The sequence below is a fragment of the Trachemys scripta genome, chromosome 3 (assembly GCF_013100865.1).
Source record: "Trachemys scripta elegans isolate TJP31775 chromosome 3, CAS_Tse_1.0, whole genome shotgun sequence".
Taxonomy (NCBI): domain Eukaryota; kingdom Metazoa; phylum Chordata; order Testudines; family Emydidae; genus Trachemys; species Trachemys scripta.
The window spans coordinates 93,644,761-93,660,025 of NC_048300.1; the positions used below are offsets into that span (position 1 = coordinate 93,644,761).

General features: G+C 41.1%; 1 protein-coding gene across 3 annotated transcripts in view; it reads right to left on the reverse strand.

The window, feature by feature from the left end:
- MTHFD1L (methylenetetrahydrofolate dehydrogenase (NADP+ dependent) 1 like) overlaps nt 1-9,400 on the reverse strand; it is a 248,969-nt gene extending 239,569 nt beyond the window's left edge. Inside the window, exons 1-7 of one of the 3 annotated variants that reach the window (XM_034765426.1) lie at nt 9,191-9,399; nt 7,732-7,816; nt 6,470-6,520; nt 6,332-6,385; nt 2,893-3,017; nt 1,786-1,886; nt 659-795 (exon numbers count right to left, since the gene is read on the reverse strand). In XM_034765426.1, coding sequence (XP_034621317.1) covers nt 659-795; nt 1,786-1,886; nt 2,893-3,017; nt 6,332-6,385; nt 6,470-6,520; nt 7,732-7,816; nt 9,191-9,339 — 702 coding nt within the window. In that variant the 5' untranslated portion in view covers nt 9,340-9,399. Of the gene's footprint in view, nt 1-658; nt 799-1,785; nt 1,887-2,892; nt 3,018-6,331; nt 6,386-6,469; nt 6,521-7,731; nt 7,817-9,190 lie in introns of all 3 variants that reach the window. The other 2 variants (XM_034765425.1, XM_034765427.1) reach the window with 2 other exon arrangements.
- Nucleotides 9,401-15,265: the final 5,865 nt, after the last annotated feature.

A 15,265-nucleotide genomic window follows, 5' to 3' on the forward strand; every position in this document is an offset into this window, starting at 1 on the left:
TCCTTCAGCTCTCCTCTGCTTTCACCCCCAATCATCTCATCAGGCCCCTCCTCCAACCCTTCCTTCAATCAGGAAATAAAGTCAAATTCTGAGAGAAATCTGAGGTCAAAGCATACGCAAACTGATTTTTTCCTCATTATTAATTATCAAAAGGAACTGGAGATTTAAAAAATTGTGGGAGAATGACATGTAAGAGCAACCCTTTAGATACAACATAAAACAGTTATACATATGCTTACAACACATTTTTCTTCATCTCATCCAATTACGATATTGCTTTTAAAAAGAGCTTCACCACTTACAGTTAAAAAGAGGCAAAAGTCAGTAGCACAATTCTGAAGTTATTCTTGAGTTGTTAGTTCACAACAGTGTTTTCTGATAGGTTGCTATTACTGTATCTGTGAAATTATACCATTAAATATCCTCCCTCCCCCAAACCTATGCTGAAGCATAAAAATCTCATGAATTGTAACAATTTACACTAGTTAAAATATTCTAGTGGCAGAGGGTATTCAAAGTTTTGAATGAACCCAAGCCATCTTAAATTATTTACTTCCTTTTGTAAATTGTCAGAATCATCCTACAATGTTAGAAAAAGTTAAAAAGACTGCAGAGTTGCTGAGTGGATTCTTATGATTTGACATTAGAAAATATTTACCTTGCTCTGAAGTTGCTGTGTTTTCCACTGGCAGCTCATAGTCATGGCACCTTTTCTCTGAAGCAGGCACTGCAAAGAGGCTTCCAGAGGCCCACAAGTTTCCACTAGTAATACCTTCTTTCCATCTACAGTTTTAACTGCTTGACAAGAAAAGGCATCAGTCACTTAAGCTGTCTATTGTAGTAAAAGACATTCAATACTAAACTTCACTGGAGCATGGAGCTAGCCCACAGATGTCCACGTAAGTGGACGTTCTGCCATTTGCCTTACTAAGAGACAAGGTTTTTAATTACAAGAAGCCCTATAGAAGGGCTCTATGTGCTAGTAAACTTCTGATCATTGCAATGTTGAAAATGCCATAAACTTGTCTCTGGAAGAACTAACACAAAGGTAGTTTCCAATTTGTTTATGTGAAAAGTGACAATCTTACCCTGATTAGTGTGAATGTTCAGTACATATTGCTGAATTAAATGGAATCTGGGTTTGTTTGCATATAATCCTTTAATTTATCCAGTTGTAACAAGGTACTTCACCATTTTATTTAAAATTTGCCTACTTTTAAAGGACAGTTGCTTCCAAAATTCAGAAGCACAATGGGATAAGTCTATTTTTGAATGATTGTTGTAATTGATTTAAGCCAGTACATTGACAGTATCTTTATAAAAGATGTAAAAAACCCCCAATTTTTGGTTGTTTACAGGTAAAGTCATCTGCAATTTCAATGTTACCAAATATACAATGTAGTCCAAAACAAAAGCTCCATTCATTAATAATCTACAGGAAAATTTTGATTTATCCAAATTATTTATATATATATATATATATAACACGACAAAAACCAAGTCAAACAGGTGTTTGCAGGGTTTATTTATTTTAACGTGTTACCATGGTTTTGCAGGAGGCAAATCCACTACAGTGCAGTGAGTTTACATGTTTATTTTGTGCATATCAGAAAAAATCATGAAGAAATACAGAACAAGACTAATGTATGACAAAAACTGGAAAAAAAAAATACTAGGGAAAGGTTTCATTACCAAGGATCTTATACAGGAATCTCACAAACCATCAGGAATACAAAACCTTGTACTTGGCAATATTAGAAATAGAATCACGCAAGATTGTCTTACCTAGTTTTTCAAGAAGCTCCATCACAGCGCTGGCAGTGGGAGAAACTGAACAGTTGTAAGTATCTCCCCGCACCAACCGTCCCAGGTTTACATCTGATACTCTATAAAGGAAAAACATGGAGACATATAGAACAGAGTGTGTGTGTGAGATATATTTTAATTAGAGCTTGGCCTGTGGGTTACATCCTATGTGTTAAAATACAGACTCGATGGCTCATAGAACTAGCAATAGTATATGGTTACTAGATTATTTTAATCTCTAAACTCCTATATCTAGCACTACCCCCAAGAGCTTAGATTTCAAACAACATAGAACTTTCAAGATAGATAAAAGAAGGGGAACAAGGGCTAGAAGAAATAAAACGAGTGCACGACAATTTGACATGTTCAAGTAGAATATGAGGGAAAGAAGGAGGGAGGAAAAACAGAAAGAGGAGCATCTGTCAGAGGCGGGTGGAAAGCTACATAAAAGCAGTAGGGAGTTTAGAGAGGTTTGGAAGTACTCAGGATATCTGACGTCCAGGAAGGAATGTTATTCCAGAAGGTTGGAGCAGTGTGAGAAAAGGCAAGAGTGAGAGGAAGAGACAAAAGGAACAAAACGGTAGGGCAGCCCAGGTCTGTTGCTGTAATTTAGACAGGACCCTATGACTGTTTAAGTTACGCCAGAGCCTTTCCAGCCCTTGGAGCAGTTCAGGATAGACTGGGAGGGTGCAAATGTGACTTAAAACTACCTTAGACCCATGCCCCCTTTAGACATTCAGCCAAGACTCTCACCCTGGAGCTTTCTTTAAAAATGCTGTCAATGAAATTAATAAGAACGACAACCACGGAGGACTGGCAGATGAACGAGAGAATAAAATAGGAACATGGTTTTTGTTGGCTTTAAGTAACTACTTCTCAGGCTTACAGTTAGCAAAGATTAAAGCACAATACTATCAACATGACTTAAGCAGACACCGTTTGCTTGATTTTATAAGCTTTTGTCCACACTTAATGACAGTTAAACACGGTGACTGAGGAATCTATTAGTGAAAAGCAATGGGGAAAATAGATTTTAGAGACATAAAACTTGTATCTGCTCTGGCTACCTCTCACTACTTAGCTTACCCATCCACATCCTTCTCTGGTTTTATTGCATTTAATATTTTGCTGCTGTATGCATTTTCAGAGAGGTGAAGGGCAACGCCATGGACCGTAGGATCTTCATTGAGTCTCAAGATTTCACCAACAATCTAGGAAGTTAATAAAACACTTTAGAAGACAGGATAAAGTCAGAAGTAGAACATTATGAAATAAAAATGGATTGTAGCTGTAAAATAATACTTATAACACATGGCATTTGTCATCTGTCTAGTTCTCTCATGCTTTAGCAGAAAGAGAAGTGTGCAGCAAATCTGTGGCATATACACACAAAGCTTAGTGAGTAGTAAGTACATGAACAATTATCCCCATATATGGAGTTGCAGTGGTATAACTGAAGGAATTTGTCCCTAACATTGCTGAAATGATGATCAACAGATAAATGTATGTAAAGAGACCTGTTCCATTGTGAAGGAAAAGGGAAGAGAGCTTAATTATGATACTTAAAGGGCAAGGACACAGAATAAGACCCTGCAAAAACAATTTCCATTAGCCATATTAAAACCAAAAACAAAACTAACTAAAATTCAGAACCATCCAGATGTTTACATGGTTATAACTGTGTGATTTTGTTGTAACCTTTGTCCTACCTCCCATTTTCCCCCAACTCTACCTCCCCATTTGTTTATCATTCTCATTTGTTACATTAAAATCACCTCCTGCACTAGATATCAGTGCACATATTCCTATGCACTCTACCCATATTTAAAAACCAAACAAAGTTCCAAAAACAAGTGTTTTTAGTAAGACCACCAAAATAAATGTAAACACTTGTTTTTGGAACTTTGCGTATTTATTTTTTAAATATGGGTAGAGTGAAGATGTGATAAACTAGAAACAAAAGAAAAAATAGATATTTTAAAAGGGAAAAATATTCCCAGAAGAATTAAAATGACTGAATGTAAAGTTTGATTTAACTACCAATTGAACGTTTTTGTGCTCAGCTGGTGCAAATGTTGTTCTTCACCAAACAAACGATAACCTCTGTATATAGGAATACATGCACTGATATCTAGTGCAGGAGGTGATTTTGATGTAACAAAATGACACTCAGAGAAAAGGTTTTATCTTCTCTTATTATGAAGTGTTTAACTTAATAATCTAAACCAGCCAAATGACAAGTGATACAGCCACATATCCTTAAACGGTACGAGAAGTACAAAGGTGGGGCCCAAACCAAAACTAGAGGCCCAACTATTTCCAGACTTTTTAAGTGTTTATAAAATTTCAATACTGACCTAGATCTGGTTGTATCAATATTTTAGACAAAACCACTCCCAATCCAGATTTGAATTCTGTGTCTGAGTCCATCTCTAATAAAATATCACACCTGATCCATTGTGATACATTCCATTTTCCCATGGCTTCAAAAATTAAAACTTACACTGTAAACAAATTCTATATATTCCCTTTTGAAAAAAGTTAACTAGCACACACCTCTTCATTACCCGGCCTAAGCTGTATCTTTGTGCATCACAGAATCAAAGAAAATTTACTACGAAGTTATGTAATTTTACATTTATTTCAGCTCATATTTATAATGGAAAGTGAGGCTAGCGCTAAGTAAGAGCTTGTGAAGAGTACCTTGAAAATAAATTTTAATAGCTTTAAAAAAAACATTTAAATTGTATGTACATGTAAAAGAATCTCTTGAGTGCACAGAGTCCTCACAGACCTCACCCTCACTCAGTCAGTAGATCCACATTCTATTCCAGACTCTGCAATGAACCTGCTGTGTGACACTAGGCAAGTCATTTAACCTCTCTGAGTCAGTTTTTCCATCTGTGAAATGGAGATAATGATACTAGCTGATCTTTCTAAAGCAGATGCAAGGTCTAATGAAGAAAAGCATTATACAAGTGCTAACTTTTATTAATAATAATTAACACTTAATCATTTTGACATGCTTAATACCATTCTATATGACTTTATTCTATACTTCTAATTTTCTTACTTCTACTTTGCACTTTATAAGCATACTTCATTCAAGACTCTCAAAGCCTATAGTCAGATAAGCCCCTCAGCATTTCTGTGAGCCGAGGCTATATTATCCCCAGTTCACAGATGGGAAAATGAGGCAGAGAGACTAAGTGATTTTCCCAAGGTTACCCAAGACATTTACAGCTGACCCAGGAAGAGAAACACACATTTTCCAATTTCTAGTTTGATGCTTCAGTCAGAAGACAATTTGAAGTGGAGCGTGACAGTGCTGTGGTACTAGATGAACTTGTGTGAAGGACGTGGGGCTGATCTGTAATAATTTACAAATCCTGTATGTGATGGGGCTAGTGAGACAGTTAGTGGGATAGTATGGCTACACTGGATTACTGGAATGTTTACTGGATGCACGTTGGATTAATTTAATAGTAGGGCTGTTAAGAAACTAGCCAGAAGACAACACAATGGTTTCCAATAAGCAACCTCCCAGTAAGTGTGACAGGAATCATTGGAAGACAATGCTTGAGCTTTTAGCTGGGAAGATACTATTTCCAGGCTCCAGCCATAGTTACAAACACACGTGACAGACTGATGCACAGTCTGCTGGAGGATCTGAAAAAGCAAAATCTGCCTGACCTTCTACCCCAGAGGTAGAGCCCTAGGGTAAGATGGACATGTTGTACACCTTCTGTTGTGTAAAATCCCTTTTCTCTTATGTTATGCTCTGTTATTTTTTAATTAATTTGGCCCTTTCACAATGTTAGTAAGTGTTTCTGTATTTAATACATACAAGCCCAAATCCTGACCTCAGTTACATTAGTTCAGTGCCTCTGACATAACTGTGCAACCAAAGTGAGAATTTGGTCCCCTCAATGTTACTATTAACAAATGAAGGAATTTATTACTGCTATTTTTAACATTACCTCTGGCGGTGATATACACAGCCAGTTACAAACATATTTAAAATAATTCTAAAAATAATATATTCAGTTTAGAAGTTTCTCTGGCTAAAACCTGGTCTAATACAGTGAAGGAGTATGTGTATTCTGGAGAGCATGGAGGGAACAGTAACTGCATTAGACAAATATCAAGTTAGGGTCCCAACTGTGAAAACTCTCTGTATGTAGAATTTCCACTGACTTCAACAGAAGTTCCACATGTGGAGTGTTTGCAAGATTATATCCATGATGCACTCTGTTCTCATGGTTAAGGTACTAAACTGATAACCAAGGGATCCAAGTTCTGTTTTCTGCTCTGACACTTCCTCCCTCCCTCTCTCTCTCTCTATGTATGGGTATAATATTTGCCTACCTACACAGGAGTGCTACGAGTATACATTTATGTAATGTCTGCGAAGTGCTCAGAGGATTCAATGATGATGAATGCCATAAATACAATTTTAAACATTTCCATTTGGTGTTATAATTCAAGTATAAAGAAAAAGATTCCCACAAAGTGCTACAGTTACCTCATCTTCACTGCTACCCTGAGGGAGGCAAATGTGAATAACGTGCAGACCAATCTGCCAAGAGAAAACAAATATTTTAAGTTACTACAACAATCAGAGGGCTCACAATTAAAATCAACCACATCTCCTAATCCTCACCTCTTTGGCAAAGTTCTGGTTTACGTCTTGCACCAAATCTTCATCACTCACCTTAAAGGGACCAAAAAAAAAGGCAGAATGTAAGTAATCTAAGGACAGAATTTAGCACCAAAGATTATATAGGATTATATTTTAAGAAAAATTGTGTGTACTCTGATACATAGATCTACAGAAAGAAGGTGGAGTGCAAACATTTCTCTTTCCAAGGTGCTGGAACTAGGGATGTTGGCACACCCCCTAGCTTGAAGCAGTTTCCATCAGATACAGGGTTTACAGTTTGGTTCAATGGCTCTCACCAACCCCACTATAAAAATTGTTCCAGCACCCCTGTCTCTTTCAGTAGTGAGAGGAGGTTAAAGCTGCCCAGTCTATAGGAATCTGACAGAAGGCCAGCTTGGAATATTTACCTTGGCTTGGTATGTTGAAATATATATCTTAAAGATAAGAGCTGGATGTTTTCCCTACTTTAAGCAAATTTGTTTAGTTAAAAAAGGCGCCAGTCCAACAATACTTGAAAGTGAAGTTATTTTTGCATCCCTATAACAGGTAAAGCACAGTCAATGGCAATAAAAGCATTTTCTACACTTCCCTCAAAATATGCCACAACTCAAGTCTTTTCCACCTCTACTGAATGTGATGTGAACCACTATCTACTGGGAACTGGACTAAAGTCACCAACTCTTTCCACAGACTCCAACAGAAATTTATCTTATGGTAACTGTTTTTAGCGCCTATTGATCTGGGACAGATTTGAACCAATGACTTAGAAGTAAAAGGAGCTGCATCCCATCACTATCCTTCTAGTCCCTGTAATTTTTGCATTTTAATAACTCAGTACAATGGATTATTACACATCTTCCCAGTCTGGAAGCCTTAGACACCTAAAGAGAGTTATCCCATGACTTTCTGTGGAAACCAGCTATACACCACTAAGAATGTTTGTATATTTCAAAGACAGCAGCTCTTTAAGACTTGGCAATAAAGCCAGCTGTTGATCACTCATGAGATGCTCAAATAGCAGAACTTGTTCCTACTTTTAAAAGTTATCAATAAAACTTTGTACATATATAGATTTATTATTAGAACTCATTCCACAGCTTATAAGAAGCTAACTAGGAAACACCAATCAGTACAAATGCCCTTCTATTAAAGTCTTTTCTGCTACTCTACTGATAGTACATATAAAATTATTTTTTAAAATGTTTCAAAATGAAAATAAGAAGAAACAATCCTTTAGTTAAATAGACAAATAAATACTTTACCTGTACAATGGCAAGTGTCGGCTTAAATGTAGGGTGTCCTTTCTGCAACGATGCCAGGACTTTCTTTGAACTCTGAATGATTTCTCTGCAACACAACAGTAACATGTATCAATGTTTGTTACACATTTCTCTGTTACACCATTACAAGAAAGCGGTTGACATTAATTTTCCATACTATTTTAGTGACAGAATTCAGAACTACTGAATAAATATTTAAGCATGTTCAATGGTTTTATTTTCAAAGCAATGTGTATATATTAATAAATACAGTAACATTTGGCAGCTAAGTATAGCAAAACTGAAGTAGCAAATCCAGCCACAACACCTTCATTATTTAACTTGCATTTACCATTGCTCCGACATGCCCAGTCCTTTAGATTCTGCACCTCTAATTATTCCACAAGGCTTGGAAAATCCACTCACCGGTGAACAGGATACTTTAATAGTTAGAGGGGAGTGGAAACACTGACATACACGCTTTCTGCATAGTTTGTTTCATTTCAACTATCCCTAAAACCTGGGTGTGGGAATGATTTTCAAATGTGATCCAAACAAGTAATATCTTCCTGAGACTGCAGATAGCTCCAGTAGCTCTAGGGCTGGCTATAGCTTCCCCAAGCAGCAACAAAGTAAACTTGCTAAGATTAGACTAAGTTTCAATGCTGCTATTCACTGCCTGTGAGCAGCACTGAAACAAATGGAGCCTTGTCCAGTTCACTGCTGTTTTAATTGGGAAACAAATCAATCAATAAAAAATTAAGGAAATAAACGACATAAGCTTGTAATGAAGAAAATAAAACAAAAACATTACAAACTTTGAAGTCTACATGTAAAAAAATTAATTACATAATTTCATACTGTAATTTAATACATAATTGACTTCATGGAGAGCAGCATTTGGTTTTACTCTTTATGTTGTTACACAGAACCCATGAAGTACGTGCAACGTGGCAGTTAGCTGTACTCGGGGAGCCCCTCACTTAGTTTTCCCTTTCCTGATATCAGGGCACGTTGGTTTGTAACAAGGAAGTTTACGTGCACATGAGTGTTGTGCTGGAGTAACACGCGAGGCGAGTGGAGCAACGGGAGCCCGCAGAGCTTGCCATGCCCAGGGGATACTGCCAAGTGACTCCCCCAGGGGAGGTGGCGCAGGCCCGTATCCCGCTGAGGCGCGAGGCCGGAGAGGAAAGCAGAACCTCCCGGGGGAGGGGGTGGCAGCACCCGCCTCTGCCCCAACTCCGCCAAGTTCTTACATCAGACGCAGCGGGGCGCAGGCAGCCCCCGGGCCCCCACGTGGAGCTGTGGCCCGGCGCTAAGCGGGAAGAGCTGCGCGGCCGCCGCGAGGTACCAGCCGGGGGGCAGAAAAGACCCTGCGGCACCTCCACGTCCCTCCTATCCCGTAATAGCTCCCGGCCCAGCCGCAGCCCCCGGGACACTTGGCTGCGCTGGCTCCGCTTACCCGGCAGCCGAGCCCCGCGCGCCGCCAGCCTGTTGCTTCTCCCAGCGGCCCCAGGTACTGGCCGTGCCCCGGCGGGGCGCGGTCCCCTTCCTTCCGGCTAGCGGGGCGGCGGCTCCCCGGCTTAGGCGCCAGAGCGCGGAGAACCTCATGCTGCGGCGGTGGCTGGAGCTGTGCGGCGTGCGGGGGCCGGGCCGAGCCGAGCCGGCTCAGGGCCAGGGGGAGGGACGCAGCGCAGCAGCTCCGGCGGAGGGTGAAGCAGGAGCCGCTAGGGGCGCCCGGGGTCGGCAGCTAGTTCCGCCGCAAAGGCAGAGCGGGCCCGGCTGGGCGGCTTCCCGTGGCGGCTCGGCCAGACTCCGCCTGCAGCATTGGCCCCTAGCTAGGGTCTGTCGAGCCTGCGCTCAGCCTCGGGGAAAGCCAGGGCCCGCTTCCAGCCTCACAGGAATCAGGGAGACTGCGCCTAGGACCCAGAGGCCTCCTAAGACTTGGCTCCAAGCCTGCTGTTGTGCAGCATGGCACAGCTCAGGCCCCAGAGGGGCTGTATAGTGCACTATGGACAGCATGAGCCTGGAACCCAGCTCCAGCAACCCTACAGCCAGGTTTACAATGCAGTGTAGATGTTCAAGGACAGGCTTAGAAAGCTGGACTCCACCAGCCCAGATCCTACAGCTGCGGGTTTACCCCATAGCTTTAAGTGCCATAGGCCTCCGTTTTCCCATCTTTATCATGGGCAGCACACAGCACGGCCCCACCTAGTACACATGATTACAGTTTAAGTTAGGATGACCAGATGTCCTGATTTTATAGGGACAGTCCCAATTTGGGGGCCCTTTTCTTATAGAGGCTCCTATTACCCCCCACACCCTGTCCTGATGTTTTTGCACTTACTGTCTGGTGACCCTATTTTAAGTTGACATTGTTCCTTTAAGATAAAAAGTTTCATAAAACGGTTTAGTGCCTGTTTCAATGGAACAGCAAGCTTAGACTACACAAAGTCACATTTACCTCTATGTAATATAATATTAATAGCCTATGTTCACCAAAGGTCATATTTGTAATTTGTGTTGAAAACTAAATGTTGCTACCTGCTATAAATAAATGTATAATGTAAGCAATCAACCTCCAATGCTCAGGTGCATTCAGACAGAAATATTTTCAGTTTGCCTGTCCACCTCTGCATCATGATGTCTGGCTGTCGTGTTAACACACCACTATCTAGTCAAGGGGCCACAGTTTGATAAAGATCAGGATGACACTTTATAGTATTACATTACTGTAGTTTCAATTGCTAAGGGTCTGTCTTAAGGGGCTAGATATTAAACTAGCCAGTCCCCTCATCTTATTTACAATTTTAAAGGGAGAGGGAAACCAGTTCTGTGTATGGGCGCTTTTACAACATGAATACACACACGCCTGTCAAAATTCATTATTTTTCTCATTCCATTTCTAAAAATCCTGAGTGTTTATTTTCCTCTCTCTCTCACACACACACATCATATCTCTGAATTGTTTCTGTTAAATACACATACATATTTTATGTCTGTAGGAAAATCAGTACAATATCTATAAAGTATGACTAACGCATACACAGAGTTAATGCCAGAGTAAATACTGGAAAATTTAGTAGGAACATGCACACAAGTGGGGCCTCATGCAGTCTCGTCTATAGATTTCATTACTGAAACTCAGGGAACAAGTATGCATTAAGCACAGTATTCCTGTTTCCTGACCAGTGCCTGGTCTTAATATCTGAAACATTTCTTTTATCTATATTCATTAGCACCACTCCATCCAAAATTGAGAGTGATTTTACAACATGAAAATTTACAATAGTCCAAGTGCAACGAGCAAGTGTGATAGTAAGATTAATGCTTACCCACCATCAATAATAAAATAACTTTGCCTAATTATAAACTATACCTATACCCTATAACCTGACCTTACCCCAAATACTCATTTTAAAAAAAAAGTCACTACAACAACCTAACTAAGGATAAAGATTATGATTAAACCCTCCCTGGTTTAGATAATCATTTAAACTCTCACCTTGTTTCTTAATGTGTCCGCTCACATATTAACAAACAGATGGTGTCTTGTGAATACTGCTTCCCTTCCCATTCATGATCACAAACATAGTATCTCTGTGTGAACGACATTAATTGCTTACATGGAAAAGTAATACAAGGAAAATATTGAATGTAGCTTATTATTACTGTCTTTAGTGCAATAAGTATTTTGTCTTTTTTGAAAACAGCTAGTCACTGTCAACTTTTACTCTTTGTTTCATGTTCCCTTCTGTTTCTCTCAGTTAGAAACAAGGACAGTTTGCATGTTAGTTCTCCACAGACCACACTTATATTCACTTTAATTATTTGAACATACTCCAGTCTTCTTTATACCTTCTCCAGCCCTAAAAGCATTCGGTCTCACCAAGGGGTGCTGAGAGCCATTGAACCAAACTAAATCCTGTATATGATGGAAACCACTTCAAGCCAGATGGTGCGGCGGCACCCCCAGTACCCCTAGTTCCAGCACCTATGGTCTTACTCTTCAGAACAACCAAGAGGCTGAGAACAGATCCCAGAGTCTGCTGATCCACTTTAGTTTAGATGGTACACACCCTCGGACTTGTCCATCAGATGTCTTGCAATACAGTGAATGACACTGATATGAAAGCTATGGGGCACAAGAGACCTGTATGCAGAAATCGGCTTTAGGCCTAGCAGAGATGTGCCAGGCCTTTCATATTTTAATGGGGTGTTCTGTTTTCCCATAACCAAGCAGGATAATTAAGAGGAACTTGCTCAGCAGGAATATTTTAGAGGGAACCAAGTGTCGGCTATGGATCTTAGGTGAGGTTTGGCACTGGTACCCTACACTTCCTTTAGAGTAGAGCAGCAGGATTTCAGCGGAGATAACAATGTGACCATTGAACATGGGATGTAATGAAAAAAAACAGGATTTTAAGGGACAAACGGGGACTTAAGATAGGCAGGAAGAGCAATGGAAAGTCATTTATTACCTGTAGAACAGATCTTTGACACTAGACCCTTTCAGTGTTTCCACAGGCTATTAACACTTTTACATTCACACCTCACTGTTCTCACAGGGTGCTCTATAACAGTCATTCCTTCTATTCAAGATTGCTGTAATTTTGTCTCCATAAAGTGGTTTGATACTATGAGCATACCTTTTATGAATGTAACAGTAACTTTTAGGCAAGAAAATGGTGAATCATTAACTCTTTCTTGTGCGAGCAGAACTCAGGGTGTGAAGCCAAGGTGGCCTAAATGTACAGAGAGAAGGGCATGATAGCACAAGTCATCCACAAACCGTGTGCTGCTGGAAAGCCTAAAGCCAGCTGGTGCAGCTGAGACAGCATTCAGGCTTGAGCTGACTGGGAGTTGCCCTGAATCAGTGTTTCTTTGGTGCCCTAGCTGGAATTTAATGCTGCCTTCCCCTGACAGTAACTATGTGGATGAACCATCATGGTAGCTTTGCCTCCCCTACCCTCTGGAGGTCTCCAGAGGAGGGTCAGCACAGTGATCCTGCACAGCTACTGTAGTCTCCTGAAGCCAACAGGAGTAATTTGAGCCCTTTGTCTGAACATATGAATGCTTTGTATCCTTCTTTCTTCCAAGAACAGGTACTGTGAGTGACTCTAAAACTTCACTATGTAAATCTAGGAACAGAGAGAGGAGGATACTTACCTGTAACTGGAGGTTCTTCAAGATGTGTGGTCCCTATCTGTGTGCCACTGTGGGTTACGCATGAGCACCGTGCGCCCGAAGTCGAAGAATTTGAAAGTAGTGTCTGTTGTTCATGGGCTCTGGGTCATCTCGTGCTTCTGAGGTAATAAAGGGTGGGGTGGACCGACTGCCTCTTCAGTTGGTTCTCCTCCATGAATCAGAGAATATCTGAAGCAGAGGGAAAGAAGGGCAATTAGGGACCACACATCTTGAAGAACTTCCATTTACAGGTAATTAACCTCCTCCTCTTCTTCAAGAGCTATGGTCTCTATTGTATTCCTCTGTGGGTGATTGACAAGCAATACCTACGTAGGTGGAGGGTGCGAGGATGAGAATGGTAGGGTCGAGAAGAGAACTGCTGTTCCAAAGGAGGCATCAGTAGCTGAGTCTTGTACCAGGGTGTAATGTCTTGCAAACATGTGGACAGAAAAGTGGTCACTTTACAGATGTCTGGAAGGGGTATGTCCTGAAGAGACAGTACAGTTGTGGCTTGGGCTCTCATGGAGTGAGCTCATACCCCTGGAGTGGGAGGAGGAGAGGTTTGAGAGCAGACAGAGTAGAATGCAACCAGATATCTGTTTAGAACTTCTCTGGGTGGAGATGGTATGTCCCCTGACTCCGCTATAGCGACAAACAGCCTCAGGGACTTTCTGAATGGTTTTGTTCTCTGCAGGTAAAAGGCCAAGGCTCATCAAATGTCTAGGGAGCGAAACCTATGTTCTTCAGTAGCTGCGTGCGGTTTCAGGAAGAATACAGGTAAGAATAGATAGATACAGGTGAAATTCTGAAACCACATTAGGGATTAATTTGGGGTGTAGGTGTAAAGAAACTGTATCTTTGTGAAATAGCTATGGAGGGTCTGCCATCATTGCACCAAGTTCACCAACTCTCCTTGCCGATGAGATGGCTGCAAGAAAGATGACCTTCATGAAGAAGAGGAACATGGAGCAAGTCCCTAAGGGTCCAAAGAGGGGTGGGCATGTCAGAACCGAAAGAATGAGATTTAAGTCCTATTGGAGTGTTATCTTTCAAGGAGATGGGAAAGTTCTTATCAGGCCTTTCCACAATTGCGTGGTTAGTGGGTGTGCAAAAATAGAGTAGCCCTCCATAGAGGGATGGAATGCACTGATAGCCGCCAAATGGACTGACAGGGAACTGAGGGATAGACCCAATGTTTTCAAAGGGGTGAGGGGGGGGAGAGATGCTGAAGCCACTGTTTCATCTGGTGATAATGATGATGATAGTGTGGTAGTACTCCTGCTCCTCTTCTATCGGATCCAAAGGTAAATTTGATCATTCCCTTGGAGGGACCACAGGTGGTGACTCCCTAGAAGAGCAAATAGATTCCAAAGGGGGGTACTTTTGCCAAGGTCCAGAGTATGAACAATAGGTGGGGTCTAAAGGTGATGGCAGTGGTCCCCATGGCATGGGGTACCAGTCACTCTGAGCCAGGTGAGGTAGTGGTTGGTCCCAGGGTCGTGTGAGTCTCTTGGGGAATGGGGGTACAGGAGGAGTGGTTCCAAATCTCCTGAGGAGGAAAGAGTTAACTCGGGTTCCAATGGCAGTATCGTCAGTGCTGATGGAGAGATGGAGATTGTGTGTGTGGGGAGGGCGGTGATAAACTCCATCCCACCAGCAGATCTCTTGGAGGCAATATAAACTCTGGAAATGGAGGGTTCTAATGGAGCGGGGGGATTCTGAATTCGGGAGAGCAAAAATGCCCTGTGGTGCAGTCATGGATCTGGAGCTCCCTAGTATAAGAGGGTCTCTTTCTGCCCAGGCCATCGATGCCAGCGGTGATGATGGTATCCTGTGGTAGTCGGTCTTCCATTAATGGACTTAACTTCCATGAATTTATCTAGTTCTCTTTTAAACCCTGTTATAGTCCTAGCCTTCGCAACCTCCTCAGGCAAAGAGTTCCACAAGTTGACTGTGTGAAGAACTTCCTTTTATTTGTTTTAAACCTGCTGTCCATTAATTTCATTTGGTGGCCCCTAGTTCTTATATTATGGGAACAAGTAAATAACTTTTCTTTATTCATTTTCTCCACACCACTCATGATTTTATATACCTCTATCATATCCCCCCTTAGTCTCTTTTCCAAGCTGAAAAGTCCTAGCCTCTTTAATCTCTCCTCATATGGGACCTGTTCCAAACCCCTAATCATTTTAGTTGCCCTTCTCTGAACCTTTTCTAATGCGAGTATATCTTTTTTTGAAATGAGGAGACCACATCTGTATGCAGTATTCAAGATGTGGGCATACCATGGATTTATATAAGGGCAATAAGATATTCAGCTTATTCTCTATCGTTTTTGAATGATTCCTAA